Source organism: Acanthisitta chloris, unplaced genomic scaffold, assembly GCF_000695815.1.
Source record: "Acanthisitta chloris isolate BGI_N310 unplaced genomic scaffold, ASM69581v1 scaffold21400, whole genome shotgun sequence".
Classification (NCBI taxonomy): domain Eukaryota; kingdom Metazoa; phylum Chordata; class Aves; order Passeriformes; family Acanthisittidae; genus Acanthisitta; species Acanthisitta chloris.
Genome location: NW_008651457.1, coordinates 20,006 through 35,632, shown reverse-complemented (window position 1 = coordinate 35,632; position 15,627 = coordinate 20,006). Strand labels below are relative to the sequence as shown.

General features: G+C 43.4%; 1 protein-coding gene across 1 annotated transcript; it reads left to right on the top strand.

Annotated features, from left to right (window-relative positions):
- Nucleotides 1-741: 741 nt before the first annotated feature.
- OSTM1 (osteopetrosis associated transmembrane protein 1) lies at nucleotides 742-6,108 on the top strand (the record flags this gene model as incomplete). Its single annotated transcript, XM_009073473.1, has 6 exons — nucleotides 742-856; nucleotides 2,384-2,481; nucleotides 3,499-3,663; nucleotides 4,419-4,584; nucleotides 4,888-4,974; nucleotides 5,804-6,108. Coding segments are annotated over 5 exons (600 nt in total), but the record flags the coding sequence as incomplete, so codon positions are not given.
- Nucleotides 6,109-15,627: the final 9,519 nt, after the last annotated feature.

Here is a 15,627-nt window from a genome sequence, read left to right as displayed (position 1 = left end):
TCGTATCTTGGTTCTGATCAGGACACTTCCTGTTTATTCTGTAACTGCTTTTATAGTCGCTCTGCTTTTTTGCATGAGCTTGGTCCAGAGAGTCAGTTGCTGTAAGAGTTGTGCCAGGGCCTGCTCTGAGGATGGGGTGTGTTGGGTGCCTTGCTAAGAGGTGAGCATGGTGCCTATGTCTGGGGAGGATGAGAGCCTGGTCTGGTTATAGGTGTGGGCAGTGAGCCCAGGCACTGCTCTGCAGAGGACTGTCCTGGTGCTGCTGCATCAGGGGAAGTTTGCTGCTGGTACAGTACGTTGGTACAGCGGTTTTGGAGGCTGTTTCTGTCTGGGTTTGGTTTGTTTGAGGCCACTCCATTGGTGCAGCTCCTTCAGATGTTCTGTCTGTCCAACAAGGACAGCCCTGTCCTTTTCTCTGACTGCACATGCCTGGAGCTGGTGCCTGGGGCAGTGGCCTAGGGATGGAGCCATGTCAGCCACCTGGCAGAGAAGGCTCTGTCTCTTTGGTTTTTCTTTATGTCATGTATTTCTGTCCTAGTAGGTGTTCAGAGTCCATGTGCAGTAAGCTGTGCCGCTCAGTATGAATTGGAGGATCAAGATTTTTGTTCTCTGCCTTTTCTAGAAACACTCATGTGATGTGTTGTGATTATTTAGCTGTGCTTGTGTAAAACATGTTTCAACATTCTCCCTTTGTATTTTTAACACTTGTTTCCTTCTTTTGTTGTCTCCTTTTATTTCTAGAATTCTTCTGAGAGCCACAATTGTGCCAAAAGCATCTTGACCTCAGACAGGCTGCAGATTGTTGTGACCCTTTCGGACTTCTTTAATGAAACCTGGGAGGCAGCCAACTGTGCAAGTACGTGTCTCATCCTGGAGCTTTCATGCTACTGTTATGAATTAGCCCCTAAAATTTGCACAGATCAGAATTGTATGTATTTGTTTGAATACACAGATCCTTGGGGGTGTTTAAGAGGTGTCTGGATCTAGCACTGGAGGATATGGTTTAGGAGTTACAGTAGGGTGGCAGGTTGATAGTTTGACTTGATGATCTTAGAGGTCTCCTCCAACCTTGATGATTCTATGATTCTAAACTATAACCACTCCAAGAGTTTTTCTTCTGTAAGGGTCAGAATCTGAGGGCAATAGTTTGTTGGAAAACTTAGTTGTTATATAAATATCTCTTTTAGACAATTCTTTCAAAAAGTGCTCTTGCTAATTTTCTTTGTGATCTGCCTTGCTGGAAACTTGCTTTGGCTTTGTTGCAGTTGATACTGCATTGCATAAGAAACTTTTCCTTGTTTGTTAGTGAAGTTATTAACTCTGGGGTGCTGTGTGCTAAACAGTATCTGCCTCCAGAGGCATGGTTTTGGAGAGTGTCTGAGTCTCTCTCTGTATCTCACTTTCCCAGTGCTGGTGGTGCTGTGCCATGCTAACAGCTCAACTGTGGCTTTTTGCGTTCCCTTGGAGTAGGAAGTGCGACCCTACCCTGACAGATACACTAGGAAACAGTGTGAGCAGCACTGTAGAGTTGAGTACTAAAGATGCTGGGTTTGCTGCAGAGTCCCTTGAGAGCCCAGCAGAGTTTATTCTCATTTGTGAGGGCTGGAAAGGCAGAACAGGAGCTGCTCTGTGGTCTGTGCTGTCCTGCTGTGCTTAGCCTGTGAGCTGTGTGCTGCCTGCCCTCACTACTGATGGCGCTTACTCCTTTCAGGAGAATTTTCTAGGATGTTGGCTTGCTCTCACAGTGATGTTTCTGAACACCTGAATTCCCAAAATACTGTTGTTTCTGAGGCTCTGGCTGGTTGAGCACCTGAGGCAGGGGTAGGATGGATGGAAACAGTAACATGGTAAGGCTGAGCCTATGACTAGGAGGAAAGCCTGAGAGCTCCCCTCAAAGCTGGTGAAACGCTCAGCTCTTTTATTAAAGAATAATAATCTACCTTCTGATTTCTGCTGTTGTGTTCGTGGTCTGTCTGTTTCCTGGCTGCTCTCTGTTTCAGCTCTGCTGCTGGTGCTTCTGCTTCCACAAAATGGCTGTTACTGTTGCTGGGCAAAGCCAGATTTGCGGGCTGGAAAATACAAGCAACGTCTTGTTTTATCTCAAAGTCTAAAGATAATTCAGACCCCCTCTTCAGAAAGCTCTTGATGATAGTCTTCATCTTTCACTTAATCAAGGCCAATTAATTCTGAAAAGTGTTCTGGATGAAGAGTTAGGTCAGCAGGTCTGAGACACCAGTGGCAGGCAGATAAGGAAACTGCAGTGTTGGCTAGACCTGTCTTTTATAGTCGAGAGCTCTTTTTGCAGGAGTGGAGTGTCTGGGGCTTGTCGCTGTGGAAATGTTAGAAATCAGAATATCCTGATGTTTTTCTTTCTCTTTGACAGATTGTTTGAAGAACAACAGTGAGGGATTATCAAATTCTACTCTAGAATTCCTGGATTTATTCAATAAATCTCTGACATGTTTTGAACATAACCTTCAGGTATTTATTCTGTGTATTTAAGCGAAGCACTAAATCCTCTAATTGCTAGCAAAATTTATTTATGCTGAATAAACTGCAGGTACAGAGTAGGCAAATAAACTGCTGCTGAGTTTGTGAATTTTAGGCAGGTAAAGCAATGATCTGTAAAATGCAGTTGTTTACAGATTGAGAGCCTAAAATTAATTCTAATTGATATTCACCTTGACTTCATTTTGTGTGTAATTGCAATGCTACTTCACATCAGAATTTCTGAATTCACAATAGTTGATAATTATATGTCTGCATGCTGGAAGTATTTTTTTCCTCCTGTCTCTTTGTGGAATTGTCTTCTGACTTAGAAATTTCAGTCTTTAAATATCCTTTTGATAATATGGAGTAGTTCAGGAAGATCAGCTACCTTAAGTTGTTGTAGCATTTCTTTTTGCTATTAAAGTTATGAGAAATTAAAGTTTGGCCATATTGCAAAGGGTATAACAGTTATAACTTCCTTAGTGAAATAAATGTTGTAATTGTCCTCAGGGAAAATGCCTATATGGCCTAGGGAACTGCATATTCTATTTCAGTCAGAAACTGGCCAAGTTCCAGGGTCATTCAGAAGTAAAGGTGGGAAATGATGGGTATGGGACAACCTCTGAGGAAACTGTCTGGTTTTTATTATTAATGCTTTCTAGGAAATGTGCCTTTATAGGCCTTGGTCAGGAGCAGAGTGGACTGGCCTAGTGATCACTTCAAGTGTCTAAACCACAACTCAATCCAGTGGTCATTGGGTTGCTAGTACAGCCATTACTGAGCTGAAATGTCTTCAGAGATTGTAGTTTTGTTTTCAAGGGTGTTGTATGGCATTCAGGGGTGCTGAAGGCACAAATGAAAAGGATTGCTTAGTATGGTCCAGTCTGTCCCTGTCAATATAGCTCAGCAGTAGCAGCCTAACACTTGTTAGGTGTGGGCCAACAGAATCAAACCAGCTCTTTTTATCATGCCTTAAACCAGCACTCACACAGTGTTTTATAACCCTAGGGACAAACCATTTATCTTTCACCAAATAACTACACAGAAGTGTGTAAAAACTGCAACGAAACCTACACAAAGCTGAATGACCTGTATAACAACTTGCAGAGGATGAACAGGCAGGGTGGTGAGTCCGGGCACTCCGCACACCTGTGCATCGATGTGGAGGATGCAGTAAGTATTTATTAATGCTCAGCAGGGAGGCCTTGCCATGCAGGTCTTTGTTAACCTGAGCCATTTGTGCTTGCCTTGCTAGAGATTGCCTTTCCCTCTGGGCCTGGGGGGAAGTTAGCTCAGTGGGACTGTCATGCTTGGCCCTGTCCCCAGTCAGTGCTGCAGGAGCATGACTGAAGCTCCTGATCACCCGAGTGCATTCCAGCTCGAGTAGCTGCACTTTGATTTCTTGTGCCTGTGAAGGGGATGGATTTAAAAAAATAAATCTCTTAATCTTCTGGCTTTTAATATGAAGCTTTACTTCCTATTGTTCTAGCTGGTGTATTAACTGATTCCTTATTACAGCAGCTGTTTCTAGGGGTCCTCAGCACTGCTGGCATATGTTTGGAAGAAGCTTTGGTACATTGTGGGGTTTTAAGTGGTTGGGCAAAATGAGTGGTGTCAAAAGTATGGATTAGTCCTGTCCCCACAGGCTGTCAGGGAAACAGGCACGTGGCAATGTTTACATATGTCTGAGTACAGTTGTGTTTTTGAAGCTTGTGAAAGTTTTGATGTGAAATCTTAGCTCCATTTAAATAGTCTACTTCTACATTTGCGGGGATTTACTTGCTTTTGGGGGGGAGATCTGTTAGTGTTGTTTTCTGAGGTGGTATTTGAACACTTGAATATCTCAAGGCCTGAGCATTTGCCATGCCATGCTGCAGGGCCAACATGCATGTGCTTGCTTTCATGGTTTGCTTATGTTTTCCTTGCAGATGAACATCACTCGGAAGCTTTGGAGCAGGACTTTCAACTGCTCTGTCCCCTGCAGCGATACAGTCCCAGTGATTGCAGTTTCATCCTTTATCCTCTTCCTACCTATTGTTTTCTATCTCAGCAGCTTCCTTCACTCGAAGCAGAAGAAACGGATACTCATTCTGCGTGAGTGGCGCTGGTTTCCCTGTGGGGCTGTGTGGTGCCAGGGCCTCTCTTGGCTCCTGTGGGAGAGGGGCCCAGCCAGCTCTGCCTGCAGCTGTGCTGACGGCGCTAATAGCAACCATTAGGCTGCTGCTGTCCCCTGAAGAAGGGGAGTAAAAGAGCTTCAGCCATATCTTTTCATTAAAGTTTCTGGACGTGAACAGAAAGCTGTTTGCAAGTCTGTGTGGGATAAATAGAGGGAGTGTGGAGAGACGAGTTTTGTGGAATTCTTTGTGTTTAATTTTCATATAATTTTTCCCTTTCTAGCCAAGCGCATCCAGTCAAATGCCAGTCTTGTGAACATCCAAGAAAAATACAGCTGAGCTGTGAAACAAAACCTGAGAACTGCTGCTGGTATACAGTGGGTACAATTGTGTTGGAATGAGGCCGGCACAAAAGAGGAGTTAATTATGGTTTAGTGTAATGATACAGAGCAACACAAGTTAAACAAAATGCTGTCTGACTTCTAAGCGAGGATATTAACAAACATGACAAGGCAGGGCTGTGTGACACTGTATGGACTCAGGGTTTGAAAAAATCTGTGGTGGTTTGTTTTCCAGTCTCGGGCTGAAGCTGGTGTTTTTCTGTTTCTAAGCTTTTGTACTTCACATCAATAGCTACACTTCCCTTGCATGGTATTTTCCCATATTTATCATATTTGTTTCACAAAAACCTGAGATTTTGAACCTTTTTGAGGGGATTTTCATCGACAGGCAAAACTTGAAATAATATCTGATGATCCCTCTTAGAACATTTTTAATTCCACATGACATTCAGACTTGGGGTGGACAGGAAACCTTTACAAGAAAAGCAGGAAGTTTTTCTGGTTTACCATAGAAAAATTGTGCTGCTGGGATCTGCTAAAAAAAATAAGAGGCATGAAATATGCAGAGAAAGTGATAATGTATAGTGTCCAAAACGGCAACAAAAGCAGCACAACTGCCAGTGCTGGACTTGAATAGTAATCATTGATGGCTACAGTGTTTGGTTGTCTCTGAAACAGACATTGGGTTTAGTCATTTGCACTCCTTAACCACTAAAATCATTGCTTTTCAAATGTTACATTTTCAGAGGCTTATTTTAGATGTTTGCTTGTGTAACTGTGTTTCACTGCTTATTGTGCCATTTCCTATCCTTTTTAATTATAATGGGGTTTTGTTTGGGTTTTTTAATGTTTTTGTAGAGGAGAAGTGAGGTAAAGTCAAGTCACTGGAGATGCCGAGTTTTCTGGTCTAGAGCTTGCTTTGGCTTAATGCAGGGGTGTTTACAGGAACTGTATGGGGAAAAGTTACCTTTCCTAGGTAACTTGTATTGGAGCAGTAAACAAACCAGGTTCTCTAACTTCAAAATTGTTCTGAAGGACAATGAATACTATGTTGGGAATTGGTGACTTTCGAGAAATGGTTTAGAAACATTGCTCCTGTGAAGCAGATGGATGTAAACAAACTCAAGTTGCAGGAGCCCAAAGCTGATGGAGAAATTGGTGCAGCAGCAGTGGGGATGAGCAGTGCTGTGGGCACAGTGCAGCTGTACTGGCAGTTTGGTTTGTCTCTTGTCTTTCTGCTTTGGGAGACTGCTGGGGTGGAAATGATTTATAGCTCTACCTGAGGTTAATGAATGCAGAGTCTTTGCTCCAATTTTTAAATGTGTTTTCTAACCTTGAGAGAAAAAAAAATTAAATTTCTCTTGGAATCTATGTCTAATGTCTGTTGAAACCTGCTCTGAAACAGTCTTATGTATTTGATTTGCTTTGGAGCCTATGATATTAAATTTTTCCTTTGCACTAAGGCTCGAATAAATATTTAACAGTGTAACAAAACAATCATAAAGCTCCTCAAATCATTGGTTTTCTCTTTTTATTTTTTGTTAGGACATGCTGTCGGTTTGGAAGTCGAGTTGACAGTATGTTTAATAATATGTCAAATACTGTGTTAGCAATCAATCCCACCCGTGTAATTGCCTTTTTGTGCTTTATCAGTAAAAAGTATCTATATCCCTCTGTTTAACATGGGAATTAGGAGATGAGCAGTCAGTTTGTGTTAGGTGGCTTACAACAATAACATAGAACTGTGTTGTTTCTCTTGCTCATTACATGAAGTTACCTTCCTGCAGCTGGGACAGGCACACTGCCTTCACAGGAAAAAAAGGTTGGGCTTTTTATATCTATTATTCTTAAACTTCAACTTTCTGGGACTTACTCAGCTGCCTGCTCTAATAGCATTACATTGATTTGGGACATCATATGATTGAGAGCTGCTCAAAGGAATCTTTCATTCGTGCAGATAAAGCCAGTTTGTATGTGCAGCATTTCAGAATGACAGCTTTTATACTGTAAGCAGTGGCTTTTTGAGCACATTCATGTTAAGTAGGTCTGAAAGTCATTACTTTTGGATATGGTGGTTAAGCACTTTAGAAAAAAAAAAAATAAAAAAAATCAGCTTTTCTTATTTTCCTGGCTCCTAAGCCAAACGGAAATACTCATGTGACTTTTGTTGGTTTTTTTAATTTCAAAGCAGCACCAAAGTTTGCACTTGAGATTTTTAATATTACATCTACTGTTTTCTCCTTTTTTCTTTTTTCTTTTTTCCTCCTTCCCAAACTTTGTACTACTAAACTTTCTTTACACAGTGTTATATTTTTGGTGGGATATTTCATATGTAAATTGATTGAATTCTCTTTATACTCTTTGCTAGAGAAATGTGGAAGCACACAGACAGTGTTGAAAGAGAAATAGAATTCTTTTTGCTGCTAGTCTTTCATCTTGGTTTATGTTTTGCCTTTTTGGCATTATGTGTATTAAACAGCATAAACTTTGAAATACTGGTTGTTTGTATCTTTTTTTGTGCAAATAAAGGTTTCTTACTGTGGGGTAGCACTTTGATTCATATTTATACTTACTAGGAAACCTCCAAACAGGGCAAATCAGCCCTAATAAAGATTGTCAATAAACAATGAACAGTGTGGTTACTTAATTGCTTCATTTATAGTAGTTTTACTTGCCTGCTGTTCGGGGGTTGTATTCAGAAGCACCTGCTTATTATTCCCCATTATGCCACTCACAGCAAAGCAGCATCACAAAGTTGTTCTCAAAGTAGTGCTGTGCTGAATTATAGAGCAAATTGAGGAGAGAGGGTGGAGTTCAGCTGGGTCACAGCCTCCTGACCTCTAGGGAAAGGCTCCTGGGAGTTGCAACGGAATTTCTCGGATGGGTGTGAATAAGACTAGTGGGGATAACTTAACTGTCTCTGTGGGGAGGCTTGTGCTTGCCTGCATGGGCCACTTCCAGCTTCAGCAGGCATGGTGGTAGTGTTGGATTGCCTTTGGGCTGCAAGATTCCTTGGAAAACAGTGCAGTGCCTCACCATGGAGACAGCAAGTGTCTGGCCTGAGGGCAGGAGCCTTGTGCACTGGGTGGCAGGATCTGGATGTCTCAAAGGCAAATTTACTACTCAGGGCATCCCCTGCAAGGGACTTCCAGGGAAGGCTGAGGAAATTGTAGTGCTGGTGCATGAGGTGTGGTTTCAGCTGGAAGACTAGGGATGGTTCTGGTTGCCTCTATGTTTGGGAGAGGGACTTGAAAGGGAGTAAGTAGTGGGAGGACAACAGGGACTTTCTTCTAGCAACTGCTTTCTCCTGTGAGGGCACCTGAATTGTGTGATGGTGTAGAAGTCATTCTCGTTCAAAGGTTCTTTACAAAGCTGTTCTATTTTGAGCTGAGTGAGGATTCCTGTTTAGCACAAAAAAGGGACCTTTTCTTTAAAACAAACAAAAAATAGAATTTTTTGTGTAATGGCTGCTTTTTCCCATCTTTATTAAATGCTTGCTACAATCACAAAATGGCTTCGGTTTCCTAATGTTTTGTTTCTGGTGCTTTCTGTCCAGTTAATCAAGTGCCATCAAACCTTCTTGCATTTCTACTAATTTATACCTTAGTTTTCGTGCCCTGAATATAGAGTTTCTCTGGAATGATAAGCTGTGTGATTAGCGAAATCACTGCACTCCTAATCAGAATGTATGGGTAACTTACCAATTTTTGTTCATTTTCATTGTGAATTTTCCTTCTGGGACTCGTGTAAGCTTTTTCAGCCTGATCTTTGCTAAGTTTGTGCAGGATGCACATTGTGTATTTTTGCCAGGGTAAAGAGCTGCACATTGGAAGGGCAGAGCCAGTAAATTCTGCGACTTCTCTGGAGTGTTGTTTCTCCCAGTGTTGTGATGGGTGTCTGTTGCTGCTTGCTGGAGTCAGCCAGGATGATTTATGTGCAATTAGTAGCCTTGTGTTGAGGGTTGCAGTGTGGTTGTCTTGGAGGCTCTGGTCTAATGAGAGGCAAAAATAACATGGAAAGGAAGAAAACAGGAGGTGATGTGATTGATGACATGGTCAGCTGTGTGATAACCTGTCCCAAGTGCAGGTGTTTGATACAGATACCAGCACCTCTGCTGTCCATCAGGAGTGTTCCTGGCGTGGTCTGTGCCCAGGACTGGGTGTGGGCTCAGGGAGCTATCAGACCAGCATCTTCTGCTATGGCACACAGCTTCAGCACTTTGCTCTGCTGGAAAATTGGTGCTGCTCCAAACTGGTTTTCCTCAGCATCTGCTCCAGGCCAGAGGAGCTGCCTGAGGCACTTCTGATTTGTGCTGGCTATGATGGGTGTGTGGGAGCATCCACAAACAGGCAGATTTCTCCAGAGGCACAGTGAGCTAAGATGAACATTCATACCCCACACAGCCTCAAGGTGAGGAAGAAGGAGATTTTGTTACTTTCAGCCCTTACACAGAGAAGAAAAAGCTGCATTTTTCCCCCCCCAGATAAAACAACTTCCCCACCCCTGTTTCCCACTGAACCCTTGCTTTGATGTGTTGGTGCATGGTGTGTGGGATGGGAGCTTGTTTACCTCAAATGTCTCAGAGGTTTCTACTCTACATGGACATGGACTTAAGGAGGGAAAGTCTGGGTTGAATGTGAGAAAAAGGTTTTTTACTATAAGCATGGTGAGACACTGGCACAGGTTGCCCAGGGAGGTAGTGGGTGCCCCAGCCCTGGCAGTGTTCAAGGCCTGATCTTGTGAGGAGGTGTCCCTGCCCAGGGCAGGGGTTTGGGACTGGATGATCTATCTGTAAGGTCCATTCCAACCCTAAAATTCTATGATGATTCTATGGACAAATCACTGAGGCTGAGGGGAGCCCATCTGGCAATAGGGAGCACTTTGCTCTTTCACCTAAGCTTTAGCTGTATTTCTTCTCCTGTCAGCCCTACCCTGAGACCCCTGAAGGTCCTCAACCATGGCCATCTCCAAAGCTGGATCAAGTTGCTCCTACTCATTTTTCTGAGCTGCACAAGGGTAATGCCAGGGGGCTGGTGCTGTGGGGAAGAAATATGGGAATACTGTATAGTATAGCTCTGAAAGGAGCCTGCTGCTTGAAGCATGAGCTAGGTTTGGTTTGATGCTTCTGTGCATCATGTGTGCAAAGGGGGTTGGGCAGAAAGGGGCTGACAGGCACAAGGACAGCAGGGACAGTGCTGCAATGTTTTGCAGAGTTAGAGAGGCAAAGCTGCGTCCAGTAAATGCTAATTGTTTTTTAAAAATGACTTAATTAGTTGTGGTAGAAATCAGTTAAAAAGTGACATGAACTCTGAAATCTCTTGCTCCCATCTGAGGTGAAAGTGCTGGAAAGCTTTTTCAAATGTTTAATAGAAGAGAGATTCTTGCCTAGTAGCTTGGTTGAAGTTTTAACTTTTAATACTGAAAATTCCCCTCTGGTGCCAGCACAGTAAGTATCATGGATTGCTGCAATTAAACCAGTGCATTAAGTTATTCATAATACTCTTTCTGGGCAGTGTTCCCACCTGCTTAATCTGTGCCATACAAGTGTTTATTAGAACTGACTGTTGAAAAACGCCAAGCTAAATCGGACACCAGAAAAAAACCATTCAAAAATCAATACGATGCCCTAAACTGGTTTAAAATGTCTTTCCTCTTCAATAATCCTCCACGTTACTGATTTATTTGCTGTAATGAACATGCCATTCAACCAAAACAAGATTAGCTGCTTAAACCGCCGCATTAAGCACGGAGCAACTTTAATGCTGCTTTATGTTTCATTGTAATGCTCAGCACTTACAGTGGTGTCTCTTTCTCTCCTCTGTGATAATGAGTTTGTGTGAGGATCACGGAAGGCTTTGGAATGGTGTCTTGTGAAAGCATTCAAAACAGTAAATTTGAGTTGGGGGGTTGCAATGTGGCACCTCCTTCATCCAAACCTAAGTGGAACCAAACTGGTGAGCAGGATTAATGCACAAATTTATATTCCCTGCAGGATTTTTCTGGGGTTAACCATGAAATAAATGGCTTATGTCAAACTGATCTAGGTTAAGACAGAGAGAACAGCCACTGGCAATCAGAATATTCCTTTGGACTTCATTCAATTTTTTTTTCCAAGCATTTCAAAGAGTAGCAATTTACTGTGCTGCAGAAAAAAACCAAAACAGTCTGCAAGGAGCAGGTGTCTTGGCTTTGCAAGGAAGAGTCTAAAGACAGATGTAATAAAGACTAAAGGTTTTCAAAGGTGACTATAGAAGGGGACAGGGAAATAAGGGTGATACAGGTATTTTATATCTGTCTGGTATTGCATAATGTATAATAGAACAGTCTGTTCTATGGTGTAATACTGGCCAGGTCTGAAAAGTTTAAGTTCTCCAGTTTCCAGGTAAAACTGTGTGGTGTTCTCTTCCTGCTACAGGGGCAAACTTCAACTGGGAGTCTGTAAAGTCAATGGGTCTCAGTTACTGTTTAGTTCTTTCCCTCTGTCACAAGAAGATTGGTTTAGATAATTACCTTCCCTTCTTGTGGACTAAGAAGCAAGCTGTGTTTGTTAGGGCATCCACATATTCTCTACAGTTCTAAAAATTTCAATGAACTTTCTGTTTCCAGTACAATGTTGTATTTCTTTTTCTTTGGAACATGATAACGCTGCCAATATATATTTTAGCAGCTTTTTAGGGTCTTGGAGTCAAACTTAGAACACTAAAACCAGAGAAATGAGTTTCCAAGTACTGTAGACATGTGCTGAGTTGAGAGCAATTACTTAAAAATGTAGAAATGAGAAAAAATGTCAGAAGTAGTGCATTTGCACTGTGCTGGAGTTTGCAAATGCAGGTCGTGGTTTTCATTCTGGAAAGTGCAGTTTTCTTCTGGTGAATGCTGCTTTTCTCCAGGTGATCAGAACAGAGAATCAAAAATGATCTGGCAAAAGGAGAGTTGAGGGATTAAAGGAAGCTATTTCTGGAGGAGCAAATGCACTCTGCAAGTCTGTTGGGAGGAGCAGCCTTACTTTGCATTGCTCCATTGAAGAAAACAAAATAGCCTGAAGATGCTTTCAGAACATCTACCTGAAGGGTGAGTGCTGGAATGCAAAGAAAGGGCTTGTGAGTGTTGGCAAAGATGCACATTTGCTACTGCTATGACACTTTTTCATGGAAAAAGAGACTCTCAAGGTGAATGGGATGGAATGCCCTGGGAGGAACACACATGCTTTGAGGGGAAAATACTGTCCTCAGCAGCTGGTTTAAAATGGATGAACAGCAACAGTCATGTTTCTCTGAAATACACATGCTGTGCACCTTTTCTCAACCATCAGGAGCTCCCTCAGCACTGTTTGCTGTTGTCCAAACTGCACAGGTCTAAATGATGTTGCATCTAGCCCCTGGGCTCTGGTCACTCTTGAGTTACAGCAGGCTCTGTCCCTACTGCATAATACACTTATTTATTTTGTTACACAGATAAGCAACACAGAAGGAGCTGCCTTTATTTCAGCCACTCACATGAGCAACTTTAGGCCCACTCATAAGCTCCCTCAGTCATATTTTATTTAAAGACCAAGTGATTGGTGTTATCACCTAAATCACAATGATGGAAACACTTGGACCAACCTGTTTGATATCCCAGCAAGCATTAGAAGGGACAGTGAGAAGGAAGGAATGAGGGAGCAACAGTGAAACCCAGCAAGAGAGGGGAGGATTGAATAGTCCTGGGAAAGCCTCTGCCCTGCCCTGGCTTGTATAACGGGGGCTTATACAACACGTAACCCAATCTGACCCTGACCCTGCCAGTGCTCAGGGACTATATTTTTACTAAGATTAAGCTTTTCTTTCTTTTTCCTGGAACAATTTCGTTGGCTTTTAGCTTGCCTGTTGGCTGGCATGGCCAAAGCAACCTCTCCTGTTTACTGCTGTGATACTTAGCTGGCTGCACTCTGCAGAAGTCGTGCACTCAACTTCCCCTCTGCAGTCCCACAGCAGCATCTCACAGGGAAGGCTGCTTGGCAGGAGGTTCACTACCCACCAGAAATGCTGTGTGTTCTCTGCTGTTAACAGCACTCTTGGGGAAGAAAAATGTGGTAAATACAACAACACCCTTCAGTTTAGCAAAGCAACTCTTAGCTCCCTAAATAAAATGGGTCCCTTACTTCTTGAAAGGCTACAGATCTGCCAGAGCTTAATTTCTCCAGGAGGCATAGGGTTTTCTGCCTTTTGGATTTCTATTCATGGTAACATGAGGGACTGGAGCCTTTGGCTTCAGCCTGCTGCCAGCAGTGCTGCTGCATCTTTGTGCACTGGGAAGCTGCTGGAGTCTGACACCGACGGGCCATGCCAAAGCTCTGCAGCCTGGTTTTATGCTTGCAGGTTTAAAGCTCTGCAGCCTGGTTTTATGCTTGCAGGTTTAAAGCTCTCCCTGTGACAGCTCTCTCCCCACCTATTGCATTCATGTGGCAACAGCTAGGACTTATGAGGGGACAAATGACAACTATTTTCTGAATTAGTGACTTGGAAGCCCAAATCTAACCTTCAGAAGTGTGATCAAACCCCCTGACCCACAGCACAGTGTAGCATCCCAACAGTCAAGCCACTTTGAAAGCAGCACTTGGGCTCCTTTCAGACATTTTATTTCTGAATAATATTCCTTCTTTTGCAGCTGTAAGGTATTTTTGAAAATACTTGGTCAAGTTCAGCATTCAAATGGTCTTTTGTTCATGTCTGTCAACCTTTTTTCAATTGATAGTGTACTGTTTTTTCACTAGTGGGGCTTGGAACCTGTTTTATTCAAAGTTTGCTGTACAGGGTATGTGAACTTGATTTTTGGGATCACCTCAGTGCAATGTGTGGCACTGCTGAGGCTGAAAACCACAGCTCCAGCTCAACCACGGGGTCAATGCAAGAATAAACAACCCTGACTGGTGCTCTGCTTCTCTGTTTGGTTTTTTCCTGACTTTAAAATCTACAATCAACATCTTGATGTCACATCTTTCAGCTCTAAAGTCCATGATGTTTGCTGGTTCTTCTGCCTCTGTACTACTGCAACGAGATGGAGTAACATTTGCCATCTCAGAAAGGGTTTCTCTACCCTGTGGTTGCTGTTCTATCTTTAATACTCACAATCCTGATTCAAGCAGGGTGGGTGCAGCCTCCTGCAGTTTCACCAGGTGGGTGCTGGGTGAAATGGAAGTGACTATGGCATCTTCCCCCAAGGAAGTGTTATTCAGCTGACTGCAAGGGACAACAGAGAGTCATGGTCACTAGGGTCAGAAAGCAAAGAGAAGTTCATAACCTTAGAGGGCAAGAAAGACTACTGGAGATGAAAGCAAGTTATGACTGTGTCTCAAAGGGCTGAGCAAAGGCATCTTGCAGCAGAATCCCTGTAACACTTGATGTTTTGCAGCACAAGCAGATGGCAGCTTGTTGTTTGGAGGTGTTGTCTGTCTCTTTCTGGTATCTAAACACTTCAAAAAGAGTTTTACATCTGAACACTGAGATTTTTCTTCCCAGTGACACAAGTTCACAGCTGCTGAATGCTACAAATCCTTGAGCTTTGCAGAGGGCTGCAGGCTGCTGCAGCCCTTAGTGAGCAGAGGCTGTTCCTGCAGACCTGTGGGGCACAGGGCTGGAAGAAAAACTGCCCTCAAAGGTAGGAAGCAAACTTCAATGTGGCATTTCTGAGCAGAGAGCAGGGAGGCTCTTCTCTCCTGTCTAGTTTGGTTCAGAGGTTGAAGAAGTACTAACAGGTGTCATTTTCCCTGTGCAGTTTGCTCAGCCATAGGCTCCTTTCCCTGTACCACTGCTGCTGGTGCTGTTAGCAGTGCTCCTGCTGCCCATCCACAAAGGAGGGTCACAGGCACCAGGCATTCACCACGGGCTGTGCAGCATGTATCATAATGAGGTTCTGGTATTTAAGCAGACATCCAGGTCACTAATGAATGATAACAGTAATCATTGGCTTTACATCTCTACGTAGCAGCTTAGAGAGTCCTGACAAGCAGTGCCATCAGTGTGCACAGTGTCTGCATCCTCAAAGAGCTGTGCAGCAGAGGCTGCTTTGATCCAGTGCCCTGTGTGTGCCAGCCTGGCTGGGGAGCATGCAGCTGTCTCCCAACAGGGCTGGGTAGTGAGGAATCATTCCCACAAAGGAGCAGGCGAAGGGACTTTCCATGCCTAGTTTCTTTACACGGCTTCTCTGTCACTTTCCTTGGCAGACTGTGTGCAAGAGCTGATCCCCAGTGACTGGTAACAGGGGCAGATTTCTGCCACTTGTACATACAGGTGTCCACAGAATCACAGAAACAGTTAGGTTGGAAGGGACCACAATGGATCATCTGATCCAACCTCCCTACTAGGGCCACCCTAGAGCACATGGCTCAGGATTGTGTCCAGATGGTTCTTGAATAATTCCAGTGAGGGAGAATCCATGACCTCTCCGGCACTTACTTCAGTTCAAGTGAAAGCAACCCTCTGTAATGAGAGTTCAGAAGTAAACCCATGTGTTCTGTGCTTTCTGACAATGATTCAGAGGGACTACAGCTCTGGGATGTGGACCAGGCTTCTCCCTGGGGCTCTGTGTTTTTTCTCTAGGTGGGATAACTGCCCTGCAGTGCACACCTAGCTGTACAGCAGCCAGTGGTCTTACATATGGGTAGGTAACCTCAAGAAAAAAGCAAAGCATATACAGATGTGCTC